At 36.0% G+C, this 27857-nt stretch overlaps 1 protein-coding gene across 4 annotated transcripts in view; it reads right to left on the bottom strand.

The window, feature by feature from the left end:
• Window positions 1-1422: 1422 nt before the first annotated feature.
• Window positions 1423-27857, bottom strand: part of PCMTD1 (protein-L-isoaspartate (D-aspartate) O-methyltransferase domain containing 1) — a 40866-nt gene continuing 14431 nt past the window's right edge. For all 4 annotated transcript variants that reach the window (XM_082302738.1, XM_082302739.1, XM_082302740.1 and 1 more), the window contains 5 exons: window positions 24533-24959; window positions 20492-20594; window positions 8776-8947; window positions 7105-7228; window positions 1423-4083 (listed from right to left, as the gene is read on the bottom strand). In XM_082302738.1, the coding sequence (XP_082158864.1) occupies window positions 3713-4083; window positions 7105-7228; window positions 8776-8947; window positions 20492-20594; window positions 24533-24839 (1077 nt within the window). In that variant the 5' untranslated portion in view covers window positions 24840-24959 and the 3' untranslated portion in view covers window positions 1423-3712. The remainder of the gene's footprint in view (window positions 4084-7104; window positions 7229-8775; window positions 8948-20491; window positions 20595-24532; window positions 24960-27857) is intronic.

Genomic DNA, 27857 nt, shown 5'->3' on the forward strand with positions numbered 1-27857 from the left:
TGTTACCATCATGCTGAAAAGCACTGATAAATCAGCATTAGATTCTTGCTTCCATACTGACCACAAACATGGTGCAAGTCTTGTGGCTAAACAAGCCAGCTTTACTTGAATAGAGTAGTTCAACAAGTTGACACATATACTGTGAAGCTACAGAAGCAAGAGAGGCATTGACCAAGCCAGTCATCTAGATTTTACTGAGAAGTTCTTTTACTAAAGCAGCTCAAGAAATACACACCTTTAAAGTCTCACTGTTCCAGTTACACTCCAATGACCACCTCAGATCAAGTTTATGGAAAACACCTCATACATGATTCAAATGTTGTCAAAATAAGTAGCAGCTAATTAAAGTGAAGTTCAGTATATACACCTCTGAGAAGAACACAGACGACCACTCCTTTATCTTTTATAATTGATTAGTAAATCACACAAAGCCTTCAGTTTTACTCAATTACACGAATGATGGGAGCAGACACTTAAGGACATAAGGATAAATATTTAATGAGTTAAAACAGCTTTAATCAGAACACAGCACATTTTATTACATTCCCTATTTGTTTTCAAATTGACAGGCAAAGATGCATTTTTAAAAGTACTTTAGAGAAACAAAAAATACAGAATTAAAAAAAAACAGACTTAAGTTGCCAGCACCTGAACAAGCAACAGAGTGCTCAGTCAAGCACAGCTGTTCAGGCTCACTGCAATGAAAACTGCTCTTTTCAAGTTTTTTGGAGGCAGCTGCTCAGTTTGTCCTGAAGGACATGGGATTAAAAATCCATGTCTTTTGAAAAGACTGCACTGGTCTTGGGCCCCCCTCCAGATCAAAGAAGAGAAACCCCCGTGAAGTTCCAATTCATCACATCCTTCCTTACAGTGACCACAATTATAACTCTGCTCATCAGCCTACCCAACCCACCTTGCATCTTTCCTCTAACTGGCAATAAAATGGAGCTGCATCCCGAAGGAGTTGCAGTAGGAAGTGTGACTCACTGTTGCTCACCACCCTTGAGGCTCTTACCTTCAAGTTTTTATTTATTTTGACCCAGGAAACTGCTCAGTTGAGGATAAAAAAAAAAAAAAACAACAACCACCCACCCCCTCAATATTAAGAAAAAAAAACCACACCATGGAAATGTTCTTCAGTATATAGCTTCAATATATTAGCTTCTGGGCTCTCTCCAGAGGAACTCTCCACACGAGTACTTCAAAAGTAGTGTGGGACCAAAATAGCTTTCCCTGTGTCATGAATAACATCTCATCTTTCAACCTTTGCAAAAATTCAAAGTTTAGCAAGAATATATACTTCTGAAATTCAAAACCAGCCTTTATTAAGAGATTACTGACCTAATTATGAAACAACTGCTACCTGAATTTCCAAATAACTGAAAATACTTCCACAGAAACACAGAAATTCAAGCAAGCAGAAACCACAAAAAACCATTTTATTGCAACAATGTCCCCATCATCAAGTGAGATGGCAAAAATTAAATTTTAATTAATTTTGCGTTTCTACTTTTTTATTTATGTAAATATAAATTCAAGAGTGTAAAATAAATCCACATATAAAACACAGAGGAAACATTCTCTTTCAGTGACTCCAAAAAAAACTTACATACTGAAGATTCATGACAAGTCATCCACTGTCCATTTTTCCAAGTATACAGGCATGAAAGAATGCAGAAATTTATTCTCAAAAAGCATCCTGTATAAAGTCCTTGAAGTACTTAAGTAATATTTAGTAATCTCATTCTTGAGATTATGGATGTAGATTCCAAGAAAAGAAGAGACAAACATTTCAAACTTCAGATTATTTAACCTCCATCTAAAATAACCCATTTAAAACAAGATTATGTTCAATTCTTATAGCTGAAGCATCACAATTACTTTATTAGTATCATTATTTTGGAAAACTATTTCTTATAAGGTTTTCCTGCTTTCAGAATAAAGTCAGAATATTTATTTCAAATACTTTTCCTTAGTTATACAGTAAATATATTGCGGAAAGTAACTCCACATGCTGGTACAACAGGCCTTCATGAAGTTCCAATTAAACATTACTATGATGTACCTTAAAAACAGGGACTACAGCATGAAATGCACCAAAAAGAGTCAGTGTCATGGGATTGTGCCTGATCTTCCTTCTCAGATGCAATAAAATGCTAATGTATTTTGAAGTTAATATTGGAGTGCTAGACCATATGAATACTGGTTGGTTACAAATATTTGGAATAGGAACATTTACTGCTTTAGAAATATGTGATTATTTTGCTAATTGTTTCACACAAAAAGAAGTGTCACCAGTATTATAAAATGTATCATGGGGAATATTTCACTAGGAATGTTTTTCATTGGGTGTAACAGGCATATGTTTCCAATGATTGTGGTTTTTAATACATATCATGCCAAGTTCTTAATAAACTGTTTACCCTCATGGTTATGTTACAACAGAATGAAGAAATTATGATGGTAAAAGCAAAGTTAAAAATGAGAACTGCAAGTAACTTCACAACTAGAAGAGGAAAAATCATTGACGGATTTAAATCAGCACTATTGTGGGTCCCCACAGTTGCACTGCTACTCTTAGGTTTCCAAAGATGCGTATGATTTTATAAATATTTTTGTGCTAAGAGCCATGCTCAGAAACAAAATATAGGCTGGCACAAGTCTACCTTCTTGGAGATGCATGTTAAGTATAAAATTCACTTACTAAAGTGCATTTGCTGAACAAATTCTAACTTCTACTATTATAGCTATCCCAATAAGCAATACAAACTAAACTTTGTTGAAATTCTACCTCTACTTAAAAGCAGTAAATATAGATGACTGAAATCTAAATTACAATCTTGCATTACCAAACCTTTTGACTCAATGCTGTGAGCTTTAGAAATAAACAAAATGTCCTGCCCTATACTTCCCAAAAATGAGGAATTGCCTCTAGTTAGAAATACTGACAGTGTAGAATGGAGTTAAGTATAAGCAGAGCTGAAGTAAGCATTGCTTTGCTTCTTATTCAATATGGTATTTCTTTAAGGCTCTGAGAGAAGCTGTTAGTTGTCTCAAGATCTTTTGGCAAAAGATAAATACAGAAGTAGCAGGGTCATCTGACATTTCAGAACTTGAATTTTCATATTTCACTAAAGCCAGCTCATTCAGTGTCTGTATACATTTATTGCACTTGTGTTGTTGGAATACATCTATACCAACATAGTAATAATGATTGCAACAAAGCCATAGTAAAATAAACTTTAAAAGGGTCTGATTTGGACATTAGAGGATAAGTGTCTGCATGTTTAAAATGCTTCCCTAATAGTAATAAATACAGACAAATTGCTCATCAAGTCAGATGCACATGTTTAACCAATTATTTAGCATATATAAAATTTCACTCATCCTTTTATCAATACAAATCTGTTAGGGATCAAAAAAGACTTACCATGCAAAATATTGATTAGTGCTGCATAATGGAATATATATTTCTATCAGAGTTAAAACAGCATTTTCAAAATTTAAAGAAAAATAGATTTTTAAAAAGGGATTCTACTGTCGAATGCAAGTCTTCCTTGTAGCAAAGACAAGATAGAGACAAGTTACCATTATCGCTGTACTTCAGTCTTGATGAAAGACTAATAATAATTTGTCCACCTACTTCTTAATAAATGCTACATTTTCAAGAATAAAGGAACTATCAGTAGGCATTATCTCTACTTAAAACAAGTTATTTTTCTCTGTAATAGGTCAAGTATGCTTTTAAAGATTCAGGTAATGGTAGACTCATAATTTTCTCTCTCAACAGATTTCGAGGAGGCTCTTCTGGCTTCAAGGCCTCACTGTGATCTTTATCCTCCTCCTCTTTGTTATCCTCTTCCATTCTTTCATCTTCTTCACTATCTAGAGGCTGAGGAATGAGCTGATTACCAACAAACACATAGGTGTTAATCCTGCGTCTACGACATCTCCTGCGTTTGCGTTTTGGAGGAGCCTTCTGAGTAATACCCTTGGCTTTCATCTCCTCGTTTATGAAGTTTCTAAGAGTGCGTCTGATATATATTCGAGCTAGGTCCTGGAGGTTCCTAACAGCACATGGAGCTAGAATGAAAGAAAATAAGTTATACTAAGTGAAATTTCCCTCTAGCAAAAACCCCCAAACTAGCTGTAAGGTGGTGAGACTAATGTTCAGAAACAATTCAATTGAAATTTACTGAATGATACAATATGCAAAGGAAACAAGGTTAGATAGTATCACCTTGACAAACCCTGTGACACAGTCCAGGAGTAGAAAGCATGTACAGATCACTAAAATAAACATAAGAAATCATACAAGTACTGTCACTTTTTAGCACCTGGCACATCTTGACACCTACTGCTACCACTGTTAAGATCCTCTTGTGGGAAAACAATTTCTACCTCTGTGTCACATTTGTTTAGGCAAATGCCTTTCTTCTGCCTCCTTCTGTTCACCATGCTTTTCCTCACTTCCTACTGAATCTAACTGATGAGGGAAGGACATGTCTAATTCACAGGTGACCAACCAGATAAGCCACCTATATCTTTGCAGAAGAGGAATTAAAATTACTCAAGTCCTAACGGGAAAAAACCCCAAACCAACAAGCAAGAAAAAGCCAAAACTTTATGTTTTCCAATGGCAGGCAGGTGACAAAATACTGCTTGGTAACTCAACACCTGCCCTAGATGAGCTATGGATGGCTAATTCCAAGGAAAACAAAACCAAAAAAAGCACACCAACCACAGCTAAAGCTTGTTTAACTTTCTCACTTGTCACTTTCCTTCCTGTACAAAATACCCTACACTTAATGGGGACTAGAGCAAGTTAGTAAAGAAGTAATTTCAAAAATTACACTTCCAGAAAATTTTTTCAGCTAAAAAAGCTCCCAATGTAGTTGAAACAAGATCTATTGTCATATACAATGACTTCAGTTGCAGACTAATTAATTTGTCTGAGACAGAAAGGATGTAAAGACTGACAATACTTATTTCAGGTCATGCCAAAGAAAGGGGGGGGGGGCAGTGAAAAAGTGTCTCATTTCTTTAGTATAAAATCAGCTCAAAAGTTCAAAATTCAACAACAACCCTATCTAACCATCCAGAACAGGTTTATAAGTTCAGGTGAAACAAACCATGATTGCAGATTGTATGCCAATTATAACAAAAGCAAGCATTTTTTAATAAGGGGAACAGGATGCAAAATTTTGGATATTTAATATTCATGTATTTCCAATTGCCTACTATCAGTGAACTGCATCCTAACCAATTACATTGATAAAACAATGATAAACATTGATAAACCTTTTAACAACACCTCTGTAGTTTTCTACAGGAAAAAAGACTCTACTTTGAGCATGGCTGACAGATACTTTACATATGAGAGTTATTTTAGTTATATATAAACACTGCATACATGTCAGAAGGCATTCAAGGGTTGTCCAAAGTATGGCATAGATTCCATGTTTACTTCATAATGACATTTGCAACCACTGGTTAAAGTTTACAGAAGGAGCATTTTCACTAGACTACTTTGAACTTTTAAGATAAATTATAGGCCTTTGGATTTGAAACAAATAGACAATGTTACTATAAAAGAGAAATTACCTAAAAATTTTATTTCTTAAGCTTTTTACACCCCCGACCTCTTCCACGTACACCCAACACACCCACACAAATGTTTTTTCTTTAAGTTTCAAAATAAAACCAGATCAGCCTGAGCAGTGGAAAGAAGCTTCTCTCTCTGATCTCATTTTACAGTGCAACTTCAAGTCTCCAACACTTTTTTACTTTAAATAGTTCGAACAGTACCACATTTGCTTATTTTTTTCCTCTTCTCACTATAAAGTCATTTTGAAATTGTAGCACAGGAAACACCTTTCTTGTACTAGCATTCAGCTCTGAATGTCCACAGTCCGCAATCCTCATTCTGAAAATTTAGGAATGTTGATAGAAAATCCTCTTTTGTTCTAGGCAATTAGACTGGATAAAATCATTGTAAAGTTTGACTATCCACCTCTGTATGTCACTGCTAGATATGTTACAACCTATTATGGACGGAATGGAGGAAAAAATAATCTTGTATTAGTAAGTTAATTTCAGGAAATGATTTCTGAGGGCTTGAAACAAGTGTTCAACCAACCAAAATTAATTATTTCTGCAAAGGAACAGATTACATAAAGGGAATTCTCTTCTATACTTTGTATAAAAAAATGTAAAGGTAACTATCATAACAAGGTCACAAACACTCAAAATTAAAAGCCAGATCAGCAGTTACAGGCAATGCAAGCTGACTGGACTCCTGAAGGGCTAACACAGTTAAAACACTTGCACTTGAAACATACAAAGGGGACAGTTCTCTTTAGTTACTTGTTAACAGATCAAAAGAGGAGAGAAAAGATGTTATCTTTTAGGCTCTTTGTTGGTTTATTTAATTTCCCATGTGCTACCGAAGCTCTGTATTATTCTTCTCCCAGCCCTGACTACTCTGACAGAAAATTTCAACTCTATGCTTTTCTCTATCAGCTTTTTGTCCTTCCCTGTTATCATCCTATCTTACCATCCTGGCAACAGGTGTACTTCCAAAGACTTTCTAATTACCTTTACTACCTCTGCTGAAAGCATTGCAGCTACAAAGCCAATCCTGATGACTAATAACAAACAGCTAGGTATGACTATAACCATTGCAGACAGACATAAAAGCACACTCGGGCTTATTAATACTCGGTCATACCACAGCCCCAGTTTAGACTCTTCCTTCCATTTCAGAGGGAAGAGAAAAAAAGTTTTCTCTGGTAGATCATGTGAAAGTTAACACTATGAGGGACCTAATAGTAGCTGCCTATTTTATCTATACTGCTGTAACAGAGAAGCTGAACCTAAAAGGAAAAGGCAGCCAGAAAAACAAGGTAGAAACATTCTATCACTTAAATTCAGAATATTAACTGTGAAGCAACACAAACCATGCACCAGGAGCACAAAAACAGATCAGTGAGCTACTGCTTTGCTAAATGGAATGTCTCTACACCACAGCCTTTCAACTTCCAGACCTCCAACATCATGCACTGTAACATCCCTTCAAGCCAAAGGGAGGGAACACAAACTTACGCAGTCCTACAGTGTCATGTTTGCCGTTGTCGTTCCTGTTTGGTTGCACTAGTGGAGCAAATGAAACAGCAAGGATATTCTTACTTTCCCATGTGTTCTGTCCTGTTCTCAAGATCTGTGTTAGCTGCAAAACAAAACCAAAATAAATCAGTGGTTACAATTTTGTCATACTCAGTACTATTCAGATTGGTGTTCAAACACACTGCTATTTTGTTTTGCTTCAAAATTAATAAATTAAGGCTGTTTTATCAACAGAAAGAACTTTGATAATCCTTGCTATCACTTGGTCACTGGAGTACTGAATAAGGCTTTTTGGTAACTGGAAGAGATGCAGCTGGAAAACTAAGGCCCTAAGGTAAAAACTAAGGTAAGTTTCGTTTTTTCTCATTTTTCCAAAAGATCAAAGAACACTAGATCAGAAGCAACCTCTGGAATCCTACCTCTTCCTTGAACAGGGCCAACTTCAAAGTTAAATTAGAAGGTTTTCCGATTAAGTGAAAAAAGATCTAGGACTGAGATTCCCACCTGTCTAGGCAACCTGCTGTAGTGTTCAACCATTCTTACTATGAAAAACTGTTTTCTTTATTTGCAGGCAGAAAGCTCCCTTACTGCCAATTTGTAACACTCTTTCAGTATGCTGTGCACCTGTGAGGAGACTTGGACTCCTGTCTATCAAGTAAATTCTCCACCCCTTCAGGAAGACAACAAGAATCAAACATTTCTTCATTGTTTTTCTGCAAGCTAGATTATCTCAGATCTTACAGCTACTCCTCATACTTTACATGCTCTAAGCCCCTATGTACCTTGTATGTAAGGTAAAAATAGTCACAGTTTTAATTTCTCTCTTAAATTGTGACTACTTTTAAGTTGGATTCCATCAATTTCAACTGACAGTATCTTAGCTGAATAAATAATGAAATTTTTAATGAAACTCCAGGAACTGAATCATGGCGGCTATGCTTAAATCCCTTTGGTATTTTAAGAAAGCAGGTAGATAATGTGAGAATTCTTTTTTGAAAGTAACTAACATGCTTATCAACAAGCACTTTAGTAATTATCTGTATTTAGGACCACATCAACTTAAGTCACATGATGTACTTTTCTCAATTTCCCTATAAATAAAACAGGGAGAATAATACTTACCATTGAGAAGCCTTTTGAGGTCTAAGGATGAAAAGTGATAAAAGTGCGAAGCATTATTAAAATAATATGCCCCTGTCTGTTAAATGCAACATGGAAAAGCAACACTGAAAACTGCTGGGAATGAAGCAGTATTTTCCCTTCATTTTTTTCCTCCCCTTACAATGTCCCACTAATCACAGTTATTTTGTATTCTTTGAAATCAATTCTCCTAGTTTCTTTGTTTTGAAATACTGACTGAAAATGTCTGTGTGGCATGAGATTTCAAAGCAGTTCTCGGGCGGTATAACACACAGGAGATAGTAAGAAACAGACTGTTAAAAGCATGCTATTGATGCCTTCCTACAAATTTAAGGGAAAAAGGTTCAAGACTTCATTAAAAAGATCAGTATCTGCTTAATTGCAACAATACACCAAATCAAGGTATCGTTAGTTGAATATTAACTTAGTCAAATATATATTCCAAAGCATAAATTAAATTACATATTTATCATACTAGAAGATAAAAAGGGGAAATTGTCACTAAGTCACCTGATCTTCTATAGGCATTACTAAAATGCCTCCAACTTTCAATAAAATTTTCATGTAGTTTTCATGGTCTTTCTGGACTCCAGCTCCACAGTAAATCCGGTCATATTGATGGCTGTCTGAAGCTATTTCCAAACAATTACCGACCACAAAGGCAGGTTCACAGAACTCAAATCTAAGGGGAAGAAGAAAAAAAGAAAGAGGGGACACATTTCAAATTAGGATTTTTAAGAAAATCCAGATAAAGACAGAAAAATGTATTTCATATCTTCCCTTATATCATGAAGAAAGATTAACATACACAACTTAGAAGTCTGTATTAAGACATTACTTTGAAAGTAATCTGGTTTTTTTCTGCCACATCAGGGACCACTGAAGAAAAACTCTTAAGCAGTTATAATTATGTAATATGCAAAACAGAGAAAGCTTAGAAACATCATCTTCCTCACTACAAGCAAGTAGATTCGTCCAAAGAAATCTTAAGACATATGGTACAAGTGCCACTAAAACAGTATGTTTATCAACAATGAGTGATACCCAGGCTGTTGACTAAACATTGAGAAGTTTCATTTCCCAGTAGCTCCCCTCCATTTTCTCTAAGTTATGGTTTTTTTAAAGACTCATTTTTCTCTACCTCCCGATTTTCCACCTTGAGCCCAATCCACTTTCCCCCAAAAGGAATTCAATGGAAAAGTCTGACATTTTTTTGACACACGCAAAGCAAGACAAAAAAATAAAGATTCATTATCTCAGAAACATCTCATTTTCATCCGCAAATGAAAGTTATACAACTGCTTTTTAGTGGACCTAAGTTTGTAACACAAGTTGCAAGGACTGTAAGTGTTCTCTGTTACTGCATGGAATACCCAATGAAAAATGTACAGGGCAGTACTTTATTGCTAAAGCTTCATATATTCTCCATAACACTGTTATTTTCTGACATTTTTTAAATCTCTGAAGCATGTTACTGCTTCAGCTGTTAACGCCATAACAAAATTTACCGTTTTGTAAAAAAATTCCTTGCGTGAATAGCTGTACATTTTCCCCAGGCACTTTATATTTAAGAAGAGAGGTTACAAAGTAGCTCATAGAAAGGATTTATGATTTTCTTTGAAAAAAATATTACATAAAACCTAACACCCTTGTCGTTGCAAGAAGAAGTTCATAAACTTCATCTGGTAGTATTAAAGTCCAGTGCATCTCAAACATCATCCAGAAGGAATGATTTTTCAAAAAACTTCAAATACATGTGACCATTTTATGAACTTTACAGCTGTCAATGGAAAGTAATTTTTCTTTTTGCGTGGCTACCATTAGCAAATCCCAGTACAACACCTGACAACATTCAAATCAGTATCTTCTTCAGTTACAGTAAAATTGGCAGCTTTCACTGCTTAGGGATGAAGCCTGTAAGGGTTAGCTGACTTTCTGATCTAGAGGGCTGCCATTAACAAATCAGGAAATTGAAGTTTTTGCTGGAAGTGTATTTTTTCCTCCAAGACAGGATGCTTGATCTTGAAAATACTCCAATGCTTCTTTCTTTGATTAGTCCAGAGAGACCTAGAATCTTTTAACAACTACCGAATGGCTCTCTCTCATGTACTTCTTGTGGTCAACAGTCCACGTTGTCACTTCCAAACCCAGATGGGGGGAAAAAAAAGAAAACTACAAACAACACTGGTCAACTAAAGGGAAAAAAACAAGATGGAAGGGGAGTAGGGATAAACTACCTTGTTGCACACAACTGGGAAGGTGAAGCTAGACCGGCCTGAACTGTGGTTGAAATAATTCCAGACTAACACAGAAAGATCTAGAAATACATTAGACAAGGTTAAATGCTGGGAAAAAAATTAAATCCAAGGCACTGATCAATGTGCTGAAGAAGCAAATCTCATTTTGTAAGCACTTGTGCTATCATGTTCTACATTTTCTACATTCCACATACAGGTCAATCAGGCAGTTTATGCTATAGTTTTCATTTCAGGTTGTCTACAGTTTAAATTAAACTTTACCGCATCAATTTAATTTGAAAGTTTGAGCAAAGTACTTTTGTGGATTTAAAAAGTAAAGGAGGAAGGGAGAGGGGACAGGGAGAGAATGAATATGGTACTTTTCCAAAATGCAGTTTTAAATCTTGACACAGTCCCTGGTTAGTTATAGAAAAATGAAGGCAAGCCTCCCTGCCTGCCTGCCCACACAGCTTTTACAACTTCTTCTCAGAACGCTCTTCTAAAACCCACCAAAAATTTATTACCAGATAATCCTGTTTCCTCTACTAGAAAGCACCTTAAAAGCTCAAGAATACACTGATCACAGCCTCTTAAAACAAGGAGGAACACCAAACTGTCCAAGAAATACAAGACACAACAAAACCCCATGGAACATTCCCCAGACACAAAATACTCTATACAGGAGCTGAGGACAAAAATCCACAGCAGTCTTCATTAATACAGTAAAATCTGAAGATAATTTGTCATTTAGCTCCAGGGCTTGTAACCAGAATGGCACAAAGTGCAAATAAAGACACAGAAGCAACTTCTTAATGCATTTATAAGAGTAAAATGGGTTAAGCACTAGAGACCAACTCTGTCTATAGGCACTTTAAATTAGCGGGACTGTGCTCCCTCCATGCTATTAGCAGAGTTTTGTCAACACACAAAGCTCATGACCGAAACAGCTGTTCATTTATTATTCAATTTGCTTCAAAAAATACTGTCTTCCTCTATATAGTTTTTCAGCTAGTTTCAACCCAGTCTGTCGATGGCTGGTCTTCCTGACACTCATTTCCCACAGCAAAACTAAACACTTCATGGACTAGGTTACATGTAAATTCTGGAGACATCTCTTTAATCCATGTCAGATAAAAAATGAAGTCTAATCAGCTCACCTGGCCATGCCATGCTCACCCCCAGCTGGCCTGAACTGGTGTGCTAGCTGCTGCTGTGCTGCTAGTTCAGGAACTGCCACATGTAGTTCCCTGTTATCCAGAAAGGTAAAAGTAGGTAGAAGAAATGGGAGGAAAAGGTGATAAACTGTCTCTGGTAACAGCAACATGCCTGTTCAAAAGCCAATTCCCTCATTCGTGCTTCTCATGCAATTATTCGAAAGTAACTGCTTCACGTGTTACAGTTTGAGCAGTGACTCATACCAGATATACCAGAAATACAAGAAAAACATACTGCATTCCTACTTAGAACAGCACCATGGACTTTTCATGGACTAGTTAAGTTGTAGAACAGTGAATCTGGTTCCTCCACACTCCCATGTAACACAGATCTCACTAGTGATGTGGCAAAACTCTTTCCTAGATCCCCAAATCTTGAAATTATTCCGATTTCACAATTATATACACACACCTCTGAATGAGAAAGAGCTGATAAAGGTATGTACCATTTTCTTGTATTTATCCAATCTAGCAATTTGAGATGACCTTCAAACACAGACTGAAGTATAATTCTGAAAATTGTTTCTACTAACTTGCCTAAGTAATTTTCAAAAAGAGTGAAGTTTAGATTGGTTTTACTCAAGTATATGAGACCCCATCAATTGATCACAAAATTACTTAAAATTTAAATACAAAGCTTCTACAAATACAAGGAAGTACTCAATATTAAGAGTACCTACCAAGAGCATCACAAGCATGTTAGTCTTACAGTAGGAAAGTAGTACCAACCATATTAGGTCAAGTTCCATTTTAAAACAATCAAACCCAAATTCTTCTAGTACTAATTGTCACTACATCCAGAAAGTTTCTTTTATTCCTACTGCATCTGGGGTATCAAAACAGACCAGGTATTACATTTCATTTTGTGTTACATGGAGCTATCTTTTATTAATATTGATGAAAATAAAATTGTTTATTGCTTTAACGTGCAGTATTGAAAAACATGCAAGATAACTATCAAGAACAGCTAATATTTCACTTTAATACTTTGTTTATTTCCAAGCTGAAATGGAACTAAGAAATGCCATGTTCTTTAATGTTTGTTTACCTCTACCATGTGGCCAGGGTGGCTTTACAGAGCATTATATTGGTAAAATGAAGAAAACCTCTTATTTCACATATCAGATAACAAAAAGAAGGGAAAAAAGTTCTGTAACTATCTGGAAAGGTTTAGTCACTTCAGGTCCTTCAGTGGAATCAGCTATTTTGATTACAAGAGAACCAACAGCCAAGAACACAGAAATTAAGAGTTCCCATTACAAATAAAATAGCAACAGAAAATCTCTGATTAAACAAACACTTGCCACAGAATAAATTTAAGCACACACAGATCACATGAAGCAATGGCCCAAGATAACCACGCAGTTTCAAGCGTGTAAGACTTTTGCATGGGATAGGCATTTCAAGTTTGCACTCAACATAGCCAAGGTACTTTTTCTCCAGCTTAAAAAAAAAAAAAAAAACCTGTAGAATTTAAAGTGAGTTTTTACCTCTGCTGCAGAAACTTAAGAAAATGATCAAGTAATAGATTGTAACTGCCCATGTTTTAAAGTCAGATTCCCTATAGATATCAACACAGCAAAGTATTACTACTATAATAAAATAAACAGCCATTTAAAACATTTACAGCAAAGAACTAAGGTAAAGTTTGTTGCTCTTGTATCCATATCCACCAATCTACTGTATGTGTCATAGCAAAATACTAATTAAAAAAGCAAGAGAGTATAGCACTAACTCACCCTAACAGCAGGGATTTTTTTTACAAGGGGATTCACTGGTTAGTCCTAATATGATACCCACCCGTGAACCCTACCTTTAATTACTTCCAGCTCTGAATATGTACAGGACACTTCTTGGGCTAAGCTCTTCTACCTATACAACCTCCATGAATGCAGGATGTTATGCTGATGTCTCGTGAAGATGAGACTAGGTGCAAGGAGGTATGGATTGTCTCCCTTTTTGTTGTTTTAAATGGTAAACATACTTGATTTAAAAAGAAAAAAAAAAAAACAAGTTCAATAAAATTGGAGAAAGATAACAAGTTATTTGAAGGAAAAAAACCTGCCAGCATCCACAGATTTGTATCTGAAGGAAACAGTAAAACGTGTTATGAGATGCTTAAAAAAAGCAATTTTGGGGAACCACTTAAAACTGGTTTTGTTAAGAGAAGAATTATTTACTTCTTAAAACCAGCACCACTCCAGGTACATTTTACACCTCCCAACTACTACATTCACATCAGAATATCATCTGACAGTACGCTTCTGCCTATCCCCATATTTACTAACACACTCATATCTCTCAGCTTACTGTTCACAGCCCTTATAGAAAGAAAATCCATGTCAGCATGAATTTAGTATGCTGTTTTCCAATCCACACATTTCCTTTAGTTGGTCAACTCAAAGGTCTAAAAAGCCTGAATTCACATTCAGTACCACCGAACTGCTTTAAGTAATTCCCTTCTAATGGGAAATTTATTTAAATTTATTTAAATTTAGGGCACAAAGGACCACTGTTCTATTTTAATAATGTATAAGAAAAGGTTGGCAAGTTGTTAACATTTGTCATTTGAACTACAGTGACACTACATTAGTAGAAAGAATTTCACTCAAGTCTTTGTGGGGAAAAAAACCCCAAAACGTAACATATCTTAATAAATATTTCATAACAGAATAGTAAATCCAGCATAAGAACTCATGGAATTAGCTTTCTATCAAACTACCCTTAAACCATCAAATACATTAATAACCAGACATTGAAATGAATCTGCAAAATGTGTTGAGTCTGAAAATATGTGATAAAACATTAAACAATTTTGCTTACTGTGATGAGGAAGTAACACTTACATTTGTCCTATACTTATGCACTTTTGTCCTAGCTCTAATATACTGGTAGCCATACTTTCCAAAAATGGACTCCTCAGGATGGTAGAAAAAGAGAGGAAAGAAGGAAATAAAACCCCCACCAGTACTGGCACATTTGTTGGTGAAGAGAAACAAACCCAAAAACCGGTGTATGAAGCTACAGCAGTTGCAGACTGAGTTCCCATACTGATTTGAAGACACAGACTGAAAAGCTACGCATCATTTAACCTAGAAAGGTGTGGCTTCTTTGTCCAGTTGCATTAAGAATACAATCTCAGAGCTTTTCCTATATCAAACAAGAATTTCCTAAATCAGTAACCTTACTCCAAGCATTCCGAGAACCTAGTGTTTAAACACTAATGTATTCACTGAAAAAAGCTTTCAAGAAGTTTTCAAATCATTTAGTCAATTTTTCAGGTTTTAAAACTTTTCTTCTTTGAAAACAACAGATGAAGGTTAATATTCACACAGCTTTATGTGATATAACATGCCACAAGAACATAAAGCAGATTAATGAAATAGCTTTTGATTTCTATGACTCATTAGTCTCTCTCATTTTAGTTGACTGCAAAAATGCTCTAGAGCTAACACCAGTCAGATACAAAGGTAAACAATGTTTGAAGACTGTTAATTCTTTTCCCGTGAAGTGGGGCAATATCGGGACAAGATGGCAAGCTCTTTCCTCTATTCCTCTATCACCTGTTCTCTATTTCTTTCTCCTCTGTTCACTGCATCTCTTTTAAGTATTTTTCCAAGCTTTCTGAACTAGTCTTTGGCTCCTATATAAATGTATATTTATGTATTTCTAGCATGTTTTGCTGAAAAGTTACACATTTTTCACCTACTAGTATTGTTGATACCTTTTGCATGTATACTAGAAATACTAGAAAACAAACAGATTAAAACATTACATCTTTGAAAAGCTCCCATTGTTGACTTCATTTTAAGTCCCTTGCACCCAATTAGAACAGTAATAGCCAAAAGTGATGCTGGAAAAATTTCTATTCAGTAATGTTGCCTTGAACATTTTTTCAGCTTCCAGGCAATGCTGTAGGGATAGTGAGAATCTCTCTACCTCACTTGTATTTGTCATTTTTCATGTCTGACTAAAACTGTCTTGCTCCTTAGCTATCTTGTTCATAATTTCTGATATTCTCATCAGTTTCACTGAGTGGTTCAAAGCACATTATTCAATCATTCCTGAAAAAAAAGTCCAATACTGGTTCTTAAAAGTACTTATGGACTAATGATATTCTTCCTTCAACACTGATTTACAAAATTTAACCTTCATAATATAACTTCACTATATTATATCTAAACTTTGGTAGTAAATTTAAAATACTACTGAAGGAGTACTTTTTATCAATTCCACAGAGAATTTTAAGGAAAGTGAACAAGCATAGGGAGGCAAGAAAAAATTTCTGTCAGTTCAGTTTATTATCAAGGCCCTAATATACCCATGGAAAAAGTCTACAGAAAGATTTGTCTGTTAAAAAAAAAAAAACTAGAAAAGTATTTTCCTTCTATTTTTACTGAAGCAGAAAATGACTTTATAGGTTGAAGAAGTCGTATTTTCTACTGTGGATTTCTGTGAAACAACAGCTTTAATAGGAGCCACACACCAAGTATTGTCATCACTTGTTTTATTGTAAGAAAAAATTTAAGTACTACCAAACTTGTAGACATAAAAGATTTCCAAAGAAAGGCAGTGTCCATCATGGGATTTATTTCTAAAAGGTATTTTATTTGTTTTTCTACAGGCAAGAATATATATTTTTGTTACTATAAAATACTTGGAAAATGCAGGTTTAGTTCCTCCCCAGGTAAGAGGAGATTCAATTGTCTTTGGAGCCTTCTGGTTTACAAGGTAAAAGAATGAGAAGTATTATTTCCCTCATATCCCTAAATAAAAAAAAAAGGCTATGTTTCAAATCCCTGTTTTCCTTCCCTTTTCTTTAACATAATCTCTGGCATCAAGAACCCCACTACCTGTGTTGCTCTGATTAGATTAAATCTCAACAAGAACGAACTCACCACTAAAAAAACATTATTTACACTATCTGAAATTAAGTTATCAGTAAGATTTAAACTGAGAAAGCCATCAGTAAGTTTTGGAGACAATTCGCTGTTCCTGCTTACATTTTTACTGCAGTCACTAGCCAGCTGACCAGCAAGAAGAAGCTTTATTCTCCTTTGTGTGTACACTAGGGACTTGCCTTTCAAACCTACTTTAATTTACAAAGTGAGCCTTTAGAGTCCATTTCAATGAAGAAAAATACTCTGATGGAAGATGTTCTTTACTGTTCTTCAATGCCAACACAATCTACACAGGACTTCAGGAAGAAGTTTCACCCATAACAGTTATCCCAGAATTAGTACTAGGGTTCTTGTCACTTACCATTGAAGTGGTTTCTTTTGATCCTGAGAAGGGTTGGTGATTTTCTTTCACAGCAGGGACTTCACCAGCTTACCCAGGTTTGGGTTTTGATAGGGTGCTAGAAGATGGGCAACCTAGCCTTGCCCTTTGGCTCTCTCTCCGAGCTGGATATTCTAGGTCTAGAAGTTGAATGGGAGCAGAAAAGACAACACATTCCCCTTCAATAAACAGGTGAAGCGGGGCCTGGTACTTGAACATACGTGTTTTAGATAGTGCCTTCTTAAGGAATGATTCTTTTCCCCTTAATTGGCATGCATTCTCTGAAGGTTTCAAGAATGAAAGAGAGCCTTACATACATTTCAGACTAGAAGAGTTTTCTTTAGTCTATACCTAAAATCTTTGTACCTCAACCATCATGACACTTTCAGATGTTTTCAAGAAAAAACTTCTCCTTTGCTTTTACTGGCAAACATATATCATCAAGTAAATCAAGGCACACTTTATCTTTCAGAATGCACAACTCCACCTCCATTTAGAGGAACACTGTTTTTATAGATTGGTGGGATATGGATACAGATACAAGTAATTACTGGAATTATTTGCCTTTCTAAAACAGGTATCTGAGAAGTCTTCTTCCAATGAACAGTTCCAGAAGCCAAAACTGAGATAAGACCAGCTACCACAGATAGACAACCCTCCCTTTAGTCTGAGGGTCTCAAATCCTTCTGGACATGATAACTTTATATTGTATAGTGTCAGGTCTCTGGTGAAGTACCTTACCTGAATCATAGAAAAGCAAATTTTTAATTGTACTTCAACAACATTAGTACCAGGAATCAAAAAAGCAAGTTATAGTGCATCACACAGCACTGGAACATTCTCCCATACAAACAGCATCAAATCAATATTCTATCTTGTTTTATTAGGCAAGAACCCACCTAAACCATCATGACCCAGCTACACGCAGAAGTCAGATGCAAAACCAAGGGCCTATTGGTCCAAGAAAAGGAACAAAGTTACAAAGTGTTTATTTACACTTTATCCATGCTGAAGCTCTCCAGGTACCTACCTATAAATTTAAAATCATGTTTTTTGTTTCAAAAGCAGAATGCTTAGAACAGTCAAACCAGACTGTAGAACTCGATACACTAAAGACAGAATGCAGGGAAGTGGCAAAGCAAAGCTTTACTGAATTTCCCATTCACATAACTCCATTACTGCCAGGAACACACATTGTGGTCTCTGTGCTCCTTATGTCCTCTGGGTGCCTTGTTAGAGGCTGCTGGTCAAGTGAAAGTTATTTTTCACGCACACATTCACTGAGACAGTGACTTCATTCACACCAGTCTGCCATATAATCTGTTTTCAAACAGTGAGACCTCCTGCTCGGTATACACCAGTGTTCAGCAGCAGACAGATACCACACACCTCTTCCCTGGATGGTCTTTCAGCCAAATACTGAGCTGACCAAAGCAGTAGTTAAGTTCAGATGCCACAGTCCCATAACTCTGGGTAAAAATCTTTCATTTATAAATGATGATGCAGGAAAAAGTTACTGAAACAAGAATCAAAACCAGACTTACTGAGTCAGGGAACACTTACTTTGAGAGTCTGCTTAAAATTCAGTATATTATATTAATACTTACAGTAAAAACAAATACTAAAGAACCCTACCACAGAAAAAACCACACATCATCTTCATTAACTACAGTAAAATACAGAATATTTACAAAGAAAGCAGTCAGCCAGAATCAGCTATGCAGACAACTTGGAAATTCCCCCCAAAACACAAAATCCAACCAGGCAACCACTATCGTATCAGCTGCACTGCAGCTATTACAGGCAGATTTCTATCAAAAAGCACTTTCATAAAAGTATAATTTTTGTTATGCTGGTGAGAGTCTTATTTCTTTGAAACACAATACACATATAATAGTAACATTTGCTTGCATTGTTTAACAGTTTTGTTTTGCTTGTCTCAAGTTCTTGCACGTTTTAAAGTGTAACCAACCCCCCCAGTGTTCTGCTATTCGTTTACTAAACTATCCTAATCAAATTTTGCTTCAACAATGAGAAAACATTGCTACCCCAATCTCCTTTAATTTCTGTATATAAACCTATCACCTGGTTGGAAAGACATTCCAAGCAAAACCAGCTTTTTTGTATGTCTTGTACAGACACCTACAGTAATGCACAAGTACAGGTATGTGCAGGAATTCACTAGCTACCAGATACATCCAACTTAATAGAGCCAATAATGCAGTATTAGGACTGATCAAAAATGATCATATTTCACATTTTTTAAGACCCATAAATTGCATCATAAAGCTCCTCACTGAATTCATTTTCATTTGTTCTAGCTTGTGTTATAGATTAACCTCAGCCAACATAAATGCTTGTATTAAAATTAACACAATAGTAATGAAACATAGGCGTTTTCTCATACATGATTTTATTTATTTTACTGGGTTAACACAGTACTAAAATAATCTAACCAGTATCAGAACTCCAAAACTGACTTCAGACACAGGTAACACTAGGATGGTACTTTTCTGTTACTTAGGAACATGAAGAGAAAGACTTGTGGTCAGACAAGCTCCTGAAGTTAGGGGTATGAAAAAAAGTGGATTGAGCTTCAGCCAACAATCAAGAATGTGGCAGTTATAAAGCACATTACACAGGTAAAAAGATAGCAAGAATTTTCTTTACTGCCCACTAGGGAAGAAAGAGGTATAGAATGTGCAATTTTTTAGGCTACTCCTCCTGTAAGTCAAAAGCTTTTCTGCGTTTCCAGATGCTACCTTATAATCACTGTTGGAAAATTTATTGCCTGCAAGGAAAGAAGTCTTTACAAAGAACAGCCCTAGCCAGAACCTTGCTTTCCCTTCCATAGAGGCAGAGATGCCCAACACACTTACAGGCCAGCTTAAAATAATAAAAAATTGTTGAGTAGGTAGAAGCAATCAGGTTCAAAGCCCTGTAACTCAGAGTTACACCCAGAAGTAAAAATGAGTAGTGTTACAAGCACAGATGACTACTCTTAAGTCCTTCTCTTCGGGGAGTAAACACAAGGACCATCAGAAAAATTTCTTCGTGTCCAGATCAACAGGGGTAGATTAGAGAAAAAAGTTAATACTGTAGAGAGAGATGATGCACAATTACATAATAAAAACTGACTTAATGGATAAAAATTGCTCTATACATGCAAAGACACCAACTTATCATGGCACTCTCCTAAATGTATATATGCATGTACATGCACATACATATGTGTGCCCATGTATGTATACACATTGCCAAAATGCAGGGAAATCCATTTTAATAAGCACTGCACAGCAGAAATACTCCCATACTTCCAAAGAGTGTTTTCTTAAGCCTCAACTTACCTCATGAAGTAGAGCCACAAACTGGAAGTCTTAGGTTTTGGTTGTGTGATGCCATTCTTCTCCCCTCCCTAAGCTCATAAGCAATGACACACTGAGTTTAAAACCAAAAATGTTATTGCAAAGCAAGCTAGACAAATTAGATACTTACTTATCAAAGCTATCACTGTATTTTATGAAGCTCTCCAACTTTTCCTTGGCATATTCTACCACATCTGAATGAAGCTCTATTCCATGATTTATCCCAAAAGGTCCTGTAAATAAAAATAGCATGGTGTCTTTTGTGGTGTTTCTTTTCTAAGCACAGCAAAACTGAATGGAACAGCACTATACTGTGAAAACATTAAAAACGTGTAAAACCGAAGTCTCCAAACACTGCTAGACAAAATTACTTTTTGCATCTGCATTACTGGTGCTTAAGAGGAAGGTAAAAGGCCAAAGGTTCAATAAAAGAACATGGACAGAACTACAGCAAAACAAATACAGAATGAATTTTCTTTGTAAGCATGCAGGAAATGTTGACTATGATGAAGTCAGTCTGAGCAAACTCTTTTTCAACACATTATTTACTTGGAGTACAACAAATAAAAATTATAATTTAGTCTGTATTTTGTATTTAAATTTTGAAGCTTTCTTATGGCAAACTTTTAATCTTCTCACAATTTAGAGATTGAGGATTATATACTTTAGCCCTATATGCTCTTCTATTTTGCAGGTTGCAAAATCAGAAATTTGTTGCTGATTGAGTTATATATAATAATTAATTTCCATCTAGAACAGTGAAATTGCCCACACATTATGTTCACTCATCACAATCCCATCACAGTTGCATTGCTTTCCTGTGATCAAACCCAAGTATAATTCCAAGTCATACTGTGTGCTAAAAGTTAATGCTATATTTCAGGAACAAGAAGAAATCATGAGACAGTATTATGAGGATTATCCACATCAGGAAGGAATCTGAATCAGACAGTCACATTTGCTGTGAGGATTCTAAATTTAACATGCACTCATAGCCCAGGGTCCTTAGTCATTGGAGCATAGAATTGGAAAAGGGAGAGGGAAGGGGAAAAGTAAACATCAATAAGATTAGACAAAACTTATATTTATATCCTCTACTGCATTCTAAATCTTTCCTAAATATTTAGCTCCATGATGTTACTCCAGTGAAACAGAATTCAATTTGTCTTTTCTAGGACACAGATTAACAAAACAGACTAGGCTTAATAAGAGAGGTTCTGTTTTACTGCAATAAAAATATAGCATATAGCTATGTACCATTAAGCTGATCAATAATTGCAACTCTTAGCATAGTTTAGAACATTTCCTACTGGGTGAAATAAAACCAATCCACGAGGTTACCACCGGCAGGGCTCATAAGACCTCACTGACTGCAGGCAAGAGGTAGCTATCATCCAAGAGATCTTCTTAGAACTTGTGAAAACATGTACCTCCTGCTGACATGTTTACTGTAAATTCATTTTCTTATTGGTCACTTTAAGACAAGCATTGGCATAGGCAATTCCTTTCTAGCCGTTTAATATTCTCTTGTACCATAACAAGCTATGATGTTTCTAACAGCTCTACAGCATACAGCAGCATTCAAGGTATGTTTTCTTTACTTAAAAATTAATCAAAATTCCTTTAACCTCAAAGTAAGTTCAAAATGCATAAACATCATCTGTCCAAAAATTCACACGTACATTCCTTCAAGTACCTAACTTTAAAAACAACTAAAACATCCTGCAAATGTCAGTTGCTCCAACATTTTGAAATTAAAACTATGAATGCAAAACACTACCACATCATTATATACCACAGTATCCATAATTTAAATGGAAAGATGAGAAATGTGCGCTCTTCTTTCACTGGGAATGTCACAGCTGGACATGTAAGCAGAGTCAGCTATTATAAAAATGTGAAACCAACTTCTCCACTGGCCTCTTTCAGCATAATGAGCTAGCATTTCCACCACCTAGCTGGAACTTCGTTTACATTTTAACAGTATCAGCAACAGTTAATTTAATCTCTGCGGATTGGTACAGGGTCTTTTAAGCATGCTGCTATACTTAGAAATGATCATTGATTTCAGATTATTTAATAATTTAAACAATGTGGTAGAAACGTTACTCACTACACTGTCAAATTGAAAGATACCCAACTACTGTCAAAACCTGCATGATTCTGCTCCTCACTGCAGTATATGCTGAAATTTGTTTGGAAAAAAACCTGACCTTTTAAAAATGAACATGGTTTATTTGTCAGAAAATTACATCTGTTTATTTTTCTGTGTTAAAGCAACTGTTCCCTGATTTAAAACGAACACTGAAGTAGAATCATTATACGTAACTAATTTTATCAGAAGGAGTATAGTAAGAAAATAAAGGCACAAATTGCCTTTTTTACACCTTCCACGCCTCAGGCTAGAACTTAAAACAAATTACAGCACTAAGACTTTGGTGACAGCATACAGCACTCTGGAAACACGGAAAATCTACTTCTGTAAGTAGCTGGGCAGCTGCTACTCCAGGCTGCACAAGACCTGCTAGTGACTATCAGCACCTGAGCTGCCTTTTTGGGAACATCTGCAGGGTAACTGTGCTCTTCACAGGCCGTCAGCCAATCTCACCCCCCACAGAAGACAAGTCTTTTCCTGTTTGATTTCCTCAACTCTGCATATATTATTCTGAAGGACAGGAATTCTGCTTGATATGGAGAGGTCAAACCCAGGAGCATTCAACAGCCACTTGCAATTGGTTAAATACAGAGATACACGTAATATAGACAATTAAGTGCAACAAACAAATTTCTTTTTTTAACACAGTAGCTAAGAAAGAATAATGACGTAACAAAGCTTTCCACAAAACAGAAATAAACAAGTACCATTAGTCACTATCCTGAAAAAACACTTTAGAGAAAAAAAATGCTGCACTATTTACTAATAGTTTTAATACTAAACTTAAAATATTACAATCTAATTTAAAATATCTACTCTCAATTAGGAACACTCCCAAACAAGGAAAAGCAACACTCTAAGAGAGTAGATAGCTTTATCTTATTTTTACCTGTGAAGGAACATAATTCCTGTTTCCACAACACAGTGGAATCTCTTGTATTTATTAGTATTAACTAGAACAAAAGATACTGTAGATACCAACAAATGATGTTTGTTATGCACTATTAGCCATAATTTCTTCTTTCCAATAAATAAGAACTGATGCCAAAAAGTAACTAAATTAATTGAAAAATAAAAAACCAACTCTTGACACCTTAGTTTTGTATATAAATAAATATGAGCAAAATCTGTATATTACCTGTCAGCAAGGTTTCTGCAACCAAAGAAAAATTGCACGTAATATGGTAAAAAAAACTGTATCTATGAAAACTACATTACATAATACAGCTGTAGTTATTTTAATGTGAAATTAATTTGTAAAAAAATTAGTTGTTGTTGTATGTGTTCTGTAATCTACATGTTTGGCAAAAGGAAATTTAATGCATTTTTCTCTCCAGGTTTTAAAATTTAATTTAGGCAACAATATTTAATTCCATCTTTTTTCATATAGGAAATGTATTTGAAAACAAGAAAAAAGTGCTAGTGTGTTCAACTCTTGAAAACCTACAGACGTGATTAAACAGTCTCATCAGTCTACATCCCAAAATTCTCCCACTAAAAAAAGATTAAATGTATTTTAAAATAACTGTTTGCATACTGATACAAATTTACTTTTCATTTAAATTTCTTCAAGAGAAATTAGCCTTTACAATTTAGATTTAGATTTTCCTTTCCATAAACTGAAGATCAAAACAGTAACCTACAGTAAGGGCACGAATAGAGTGCAAATGCAGATGAAAATTTTAGTCTTCAAAAATTGTTCCACTCTACCTTTCCCTTTTAAACAAAAATAAGGATTGTTTTCTTTCAAATGAGAATTTTAGACTACAGAATGCAGGAAGAATTGCCTCTTTCAAAACATCTCATGAAATGTCACCAAACTACAGCACCAGTGAACTGCTTGCAGATAACCAACAATATTTGAACAACACATCTCAAAGAGCCAGTCTTAAGTATGGTACTGTCATTGTTAAAGAAGTAAAAGTAAGGTTTTACAGGGCTTGCATAATCTTCTAAAATATGCAAACCCACCATATTTGAATAAAAACATTCAGGTTACCTAATATTAATAATTACCTAATATTAATCCCACCATTGTACTCAAGTATCCGGTTCCACTACCCAGATTTAGAAAAGACAATCCAGGCTGAAGTTTCAGTGCTTCCATGACTTCAGAATAAATGCAAGGTGCTGACAAGTGTATATTTCCATGCTTCCAGGCCAAGTCTTTATAAGCATTGTCCCTGTATCCTTCCAGATAATAATCACCACGATCAATTGCTCTGAAGGCTTGCTCCACACTCTCGGTGCGAATATACTGAGCTTCTTTCAAGTTATCAATTAAGTCATCGTTGTCTTCTCCAGCACTCACAGCTCCTCCCATGCTGAACTTCTACGGTAATTCAATTAGTTTGCAAAATACATTAGGAGGAGCGCTTTCCCAAAAGTCTATGTATGTAATGGAGTCTCAGTTGTTTTTTCAGAAGGACATCACAAGTGAATCCTGCAAAACAGATATATTTACATAACTTGAGTTTCAAAGGCAAAGAAATTAACAACTATTAGCAGGTGATGAAATACTGTTAGTACTGGGTAACTTTGTGAAGCAGAACTATGAGTCAGGACAGCTAGTATTTAATCAAAATTCTGCCCCTCACACTTTACCTCAAAGCTGAGGAACACCAGCTTAATACATCAACATGGGCTGTCCACATTCTGCAAACCCTTATGCTGAAGTCCTTGCTAGACACCGCAAACACTGCAGGGCTAAGAACCCATCACCCATGTTATATATTTGAGGGGGCACGGATGGGACAGCAACTGCCTTTGGGCAAGCTCTAATCCCATCCTGAGAACTAAATGCCCAACAGCAGTTGGAGTATGTACCACCTTAGCTAATTTTGAAAGAATTTGGGTTTCTATGCTCTAAGATCACCCCATGGGGGGAAACAAAGCCCAGTAAGGGGTGATGGAGATGCTTTTCGGATGTTCACTTTTGAGCTGAAACAGAACACTACTGCAGATACAATGGCACATTGCTCTGCTCTGGAATCAAAACAGGAAAGCCCTCCAAGTAACTGAGCGCCTCCTAACACCTGCCATATTCACTAGAGGAATAAAAATTCCTAAGTACCTAGAAGTTTTCAACAGCTTGCCAAGTCCTAAGTGTAATTTTACACAGCACATTGTGATAAGTCATATTAACTTCAAAATAATTCCTTCAGATCTGTGTTTTATCTACAGTTACTTCATTATTAATTACTAAACTCAAAATCCAGATGTTAACATTTTTCATGTTGCATGAATTACCAGTAAAATAGCAACAGAAGGCTAGGAGACAGGAAAACAGGAAGTTTAATGCACCACTTCTAGGTGAACAGAGTACACAGTGAAGTTTTAGCTGTTGCTCAGTAGTGCTTACCCTAAGCCAAGGACTTTTCCATTTCCCACACTCTGCCAATGAGCAAGGCTGCACAAGGAGCCAGGAGAGAGCATGGCCAGAACAGCTGACCTGAACTGTCCAAAGGGATATTCCATCCCATAGGGTGTCATATAAACTGGGGGGAGTTTACTGGGGAGAGGGTGGAATGTTCAGGGCTGCTAAAGCCCTGGTAAATCAGAGGTGAAATGATGACTGTTCACCATCCAGCCGTGTGTTTCCCTCTGAAGCAAAACCAATTCCCACTGACATTCAGGAATGGAAAGAGGTAAAGCGTCACCAGGTGCAATTATCCAGCAAAACAAAAAAAATCTTCGATTGAAGTAAAAAAATAGACTTCTGAACACCCTAGTGTTCCACAGTAGGATAAGTAGGCCTGTGTGTATTCAACTGCACAGGAATTATTTCTTTCTACTTGTGAAAAAATTACAGGACAACTTAGACAGAAAATATGAAACCTGAGAGAGACTTTTGCTAAGTGTAGTTTATAAAAATATTCCAGCCCTACTCATTTGTTTGCACTTGCACCACACTTCAAGGTCCAATGAATCAAATGATACTTCGGTTAAATAATCTACAGTGACTAATGCAATAGTTTCTGCGATCTTTCATACTAAAAAGTTCATGATTATATTGAGATATGTTTGGAAGTAATTTTAACTAAAAACACAAAGGCAAGAACTGAGTTTTCTGAAGACTAAACTCAGCTGCTACATTTGAGAAATGGGACTGCCGCTTCCAGCCCTTCCACCTCGCACCAGCAGATGGAGAACTCGGCTCGCCATCAGCACTGCGCCAGCAAATGTGCAGAGCCCGCAGATGAGAAAACATAAAGCTTTATTAGCATTTCCATCAACAAGTGTCTTCACTACTTTCACATAATATTTACTTCCTGTAAAGAACATTTTTCTGATTTTCAATACTCACAAGACTGAAACAGAATTTTTTAGGTATTTGGTAATTTTGTATTCATGGCATTACATGACAGCTCAAGTTACTGCAGTATCACAAGACTTTCTACTGATGACACCCACCAAGTGTCTCAACTTCAGTAATAGCTATCACACAAAATCTCAAAGCCAAGAACAGAAAAGGCGTGGTTGACACCGTGACATTGTGGGAAATAGGGGAGACAAGAAATGAACAGTCCCTCCTCTCAAGAATGAGACAGCAGAACAGTGTAGCTATTTGGCAGTGCAGTTGAAGGTTACATCTCATTCTGGATATACTGCCCCTGTCTGAAGAAGGTGATATTAAGTAGATGACAGTGATGGTGTTTGCTTTTTAGGTATCTTGTTTAGGTTTGCTTTCATTAATCAACTACAGTGCTCTACTCTGGACTCTACAGCTACAGGTAGGAAAAAATGCTGGTCACATGGAAAGTATTTTTTTCAAAACCAAAAATGCCCTAGGAAGTGAAAGAAATGGATCTTTTCATGAGAAGTGGCCTCTTGTGCTGCAGAGAAATACTTTTTGATAGTTCACTTTCCTCCAATGCTTTTATATTCATAAGCTGTTGCTTATCAAAGTAAAACTACTACTAACAGAGATGATAGATATTTTAAACACACAAAAGAAAACATCTCAGAAGCCATTTTAGCACAGCTGGAGAAAAAGGGAAAGTTACTCAAATCTTCCTTGTGACAGTTGACCCAGGACCAAGATAAAAACAGAAGAGCACACTATGATAAAACTTTCTACACAGCTGAATGCTCACCAGAAACATCCTGTGAAGCTCCCTGATATTAAAACTGAAAAACACACAGTTCACAAAGAGCACAAGCAGCAGCATTCTGATGCCCATTAGAGGTGCAGCAATTTCACAAGACAGAGGAAGGTTTGACAAGGTAACAAAATGCAGCTACTGCTTTTAGCCTCAGGAATCTTTGGAATACAGAAGACAATAGAAATTACAGTTTAGGAGTTAACATTTCAATATAGTCTTGATAAGGTTCATTCAGT

The sequence above is a fragment of the Coloeus monedula genome (genome assembly GCF_965178545.1).
Source record: "Coloeus monedula genome assembly, chromosome: 1".
NCBI classification, from domain to species: Eukaryota; Metazoa; Chordata; class Aves; order Passeriformes; family Corvidae; genus Coloeus; species Coloeus monedula.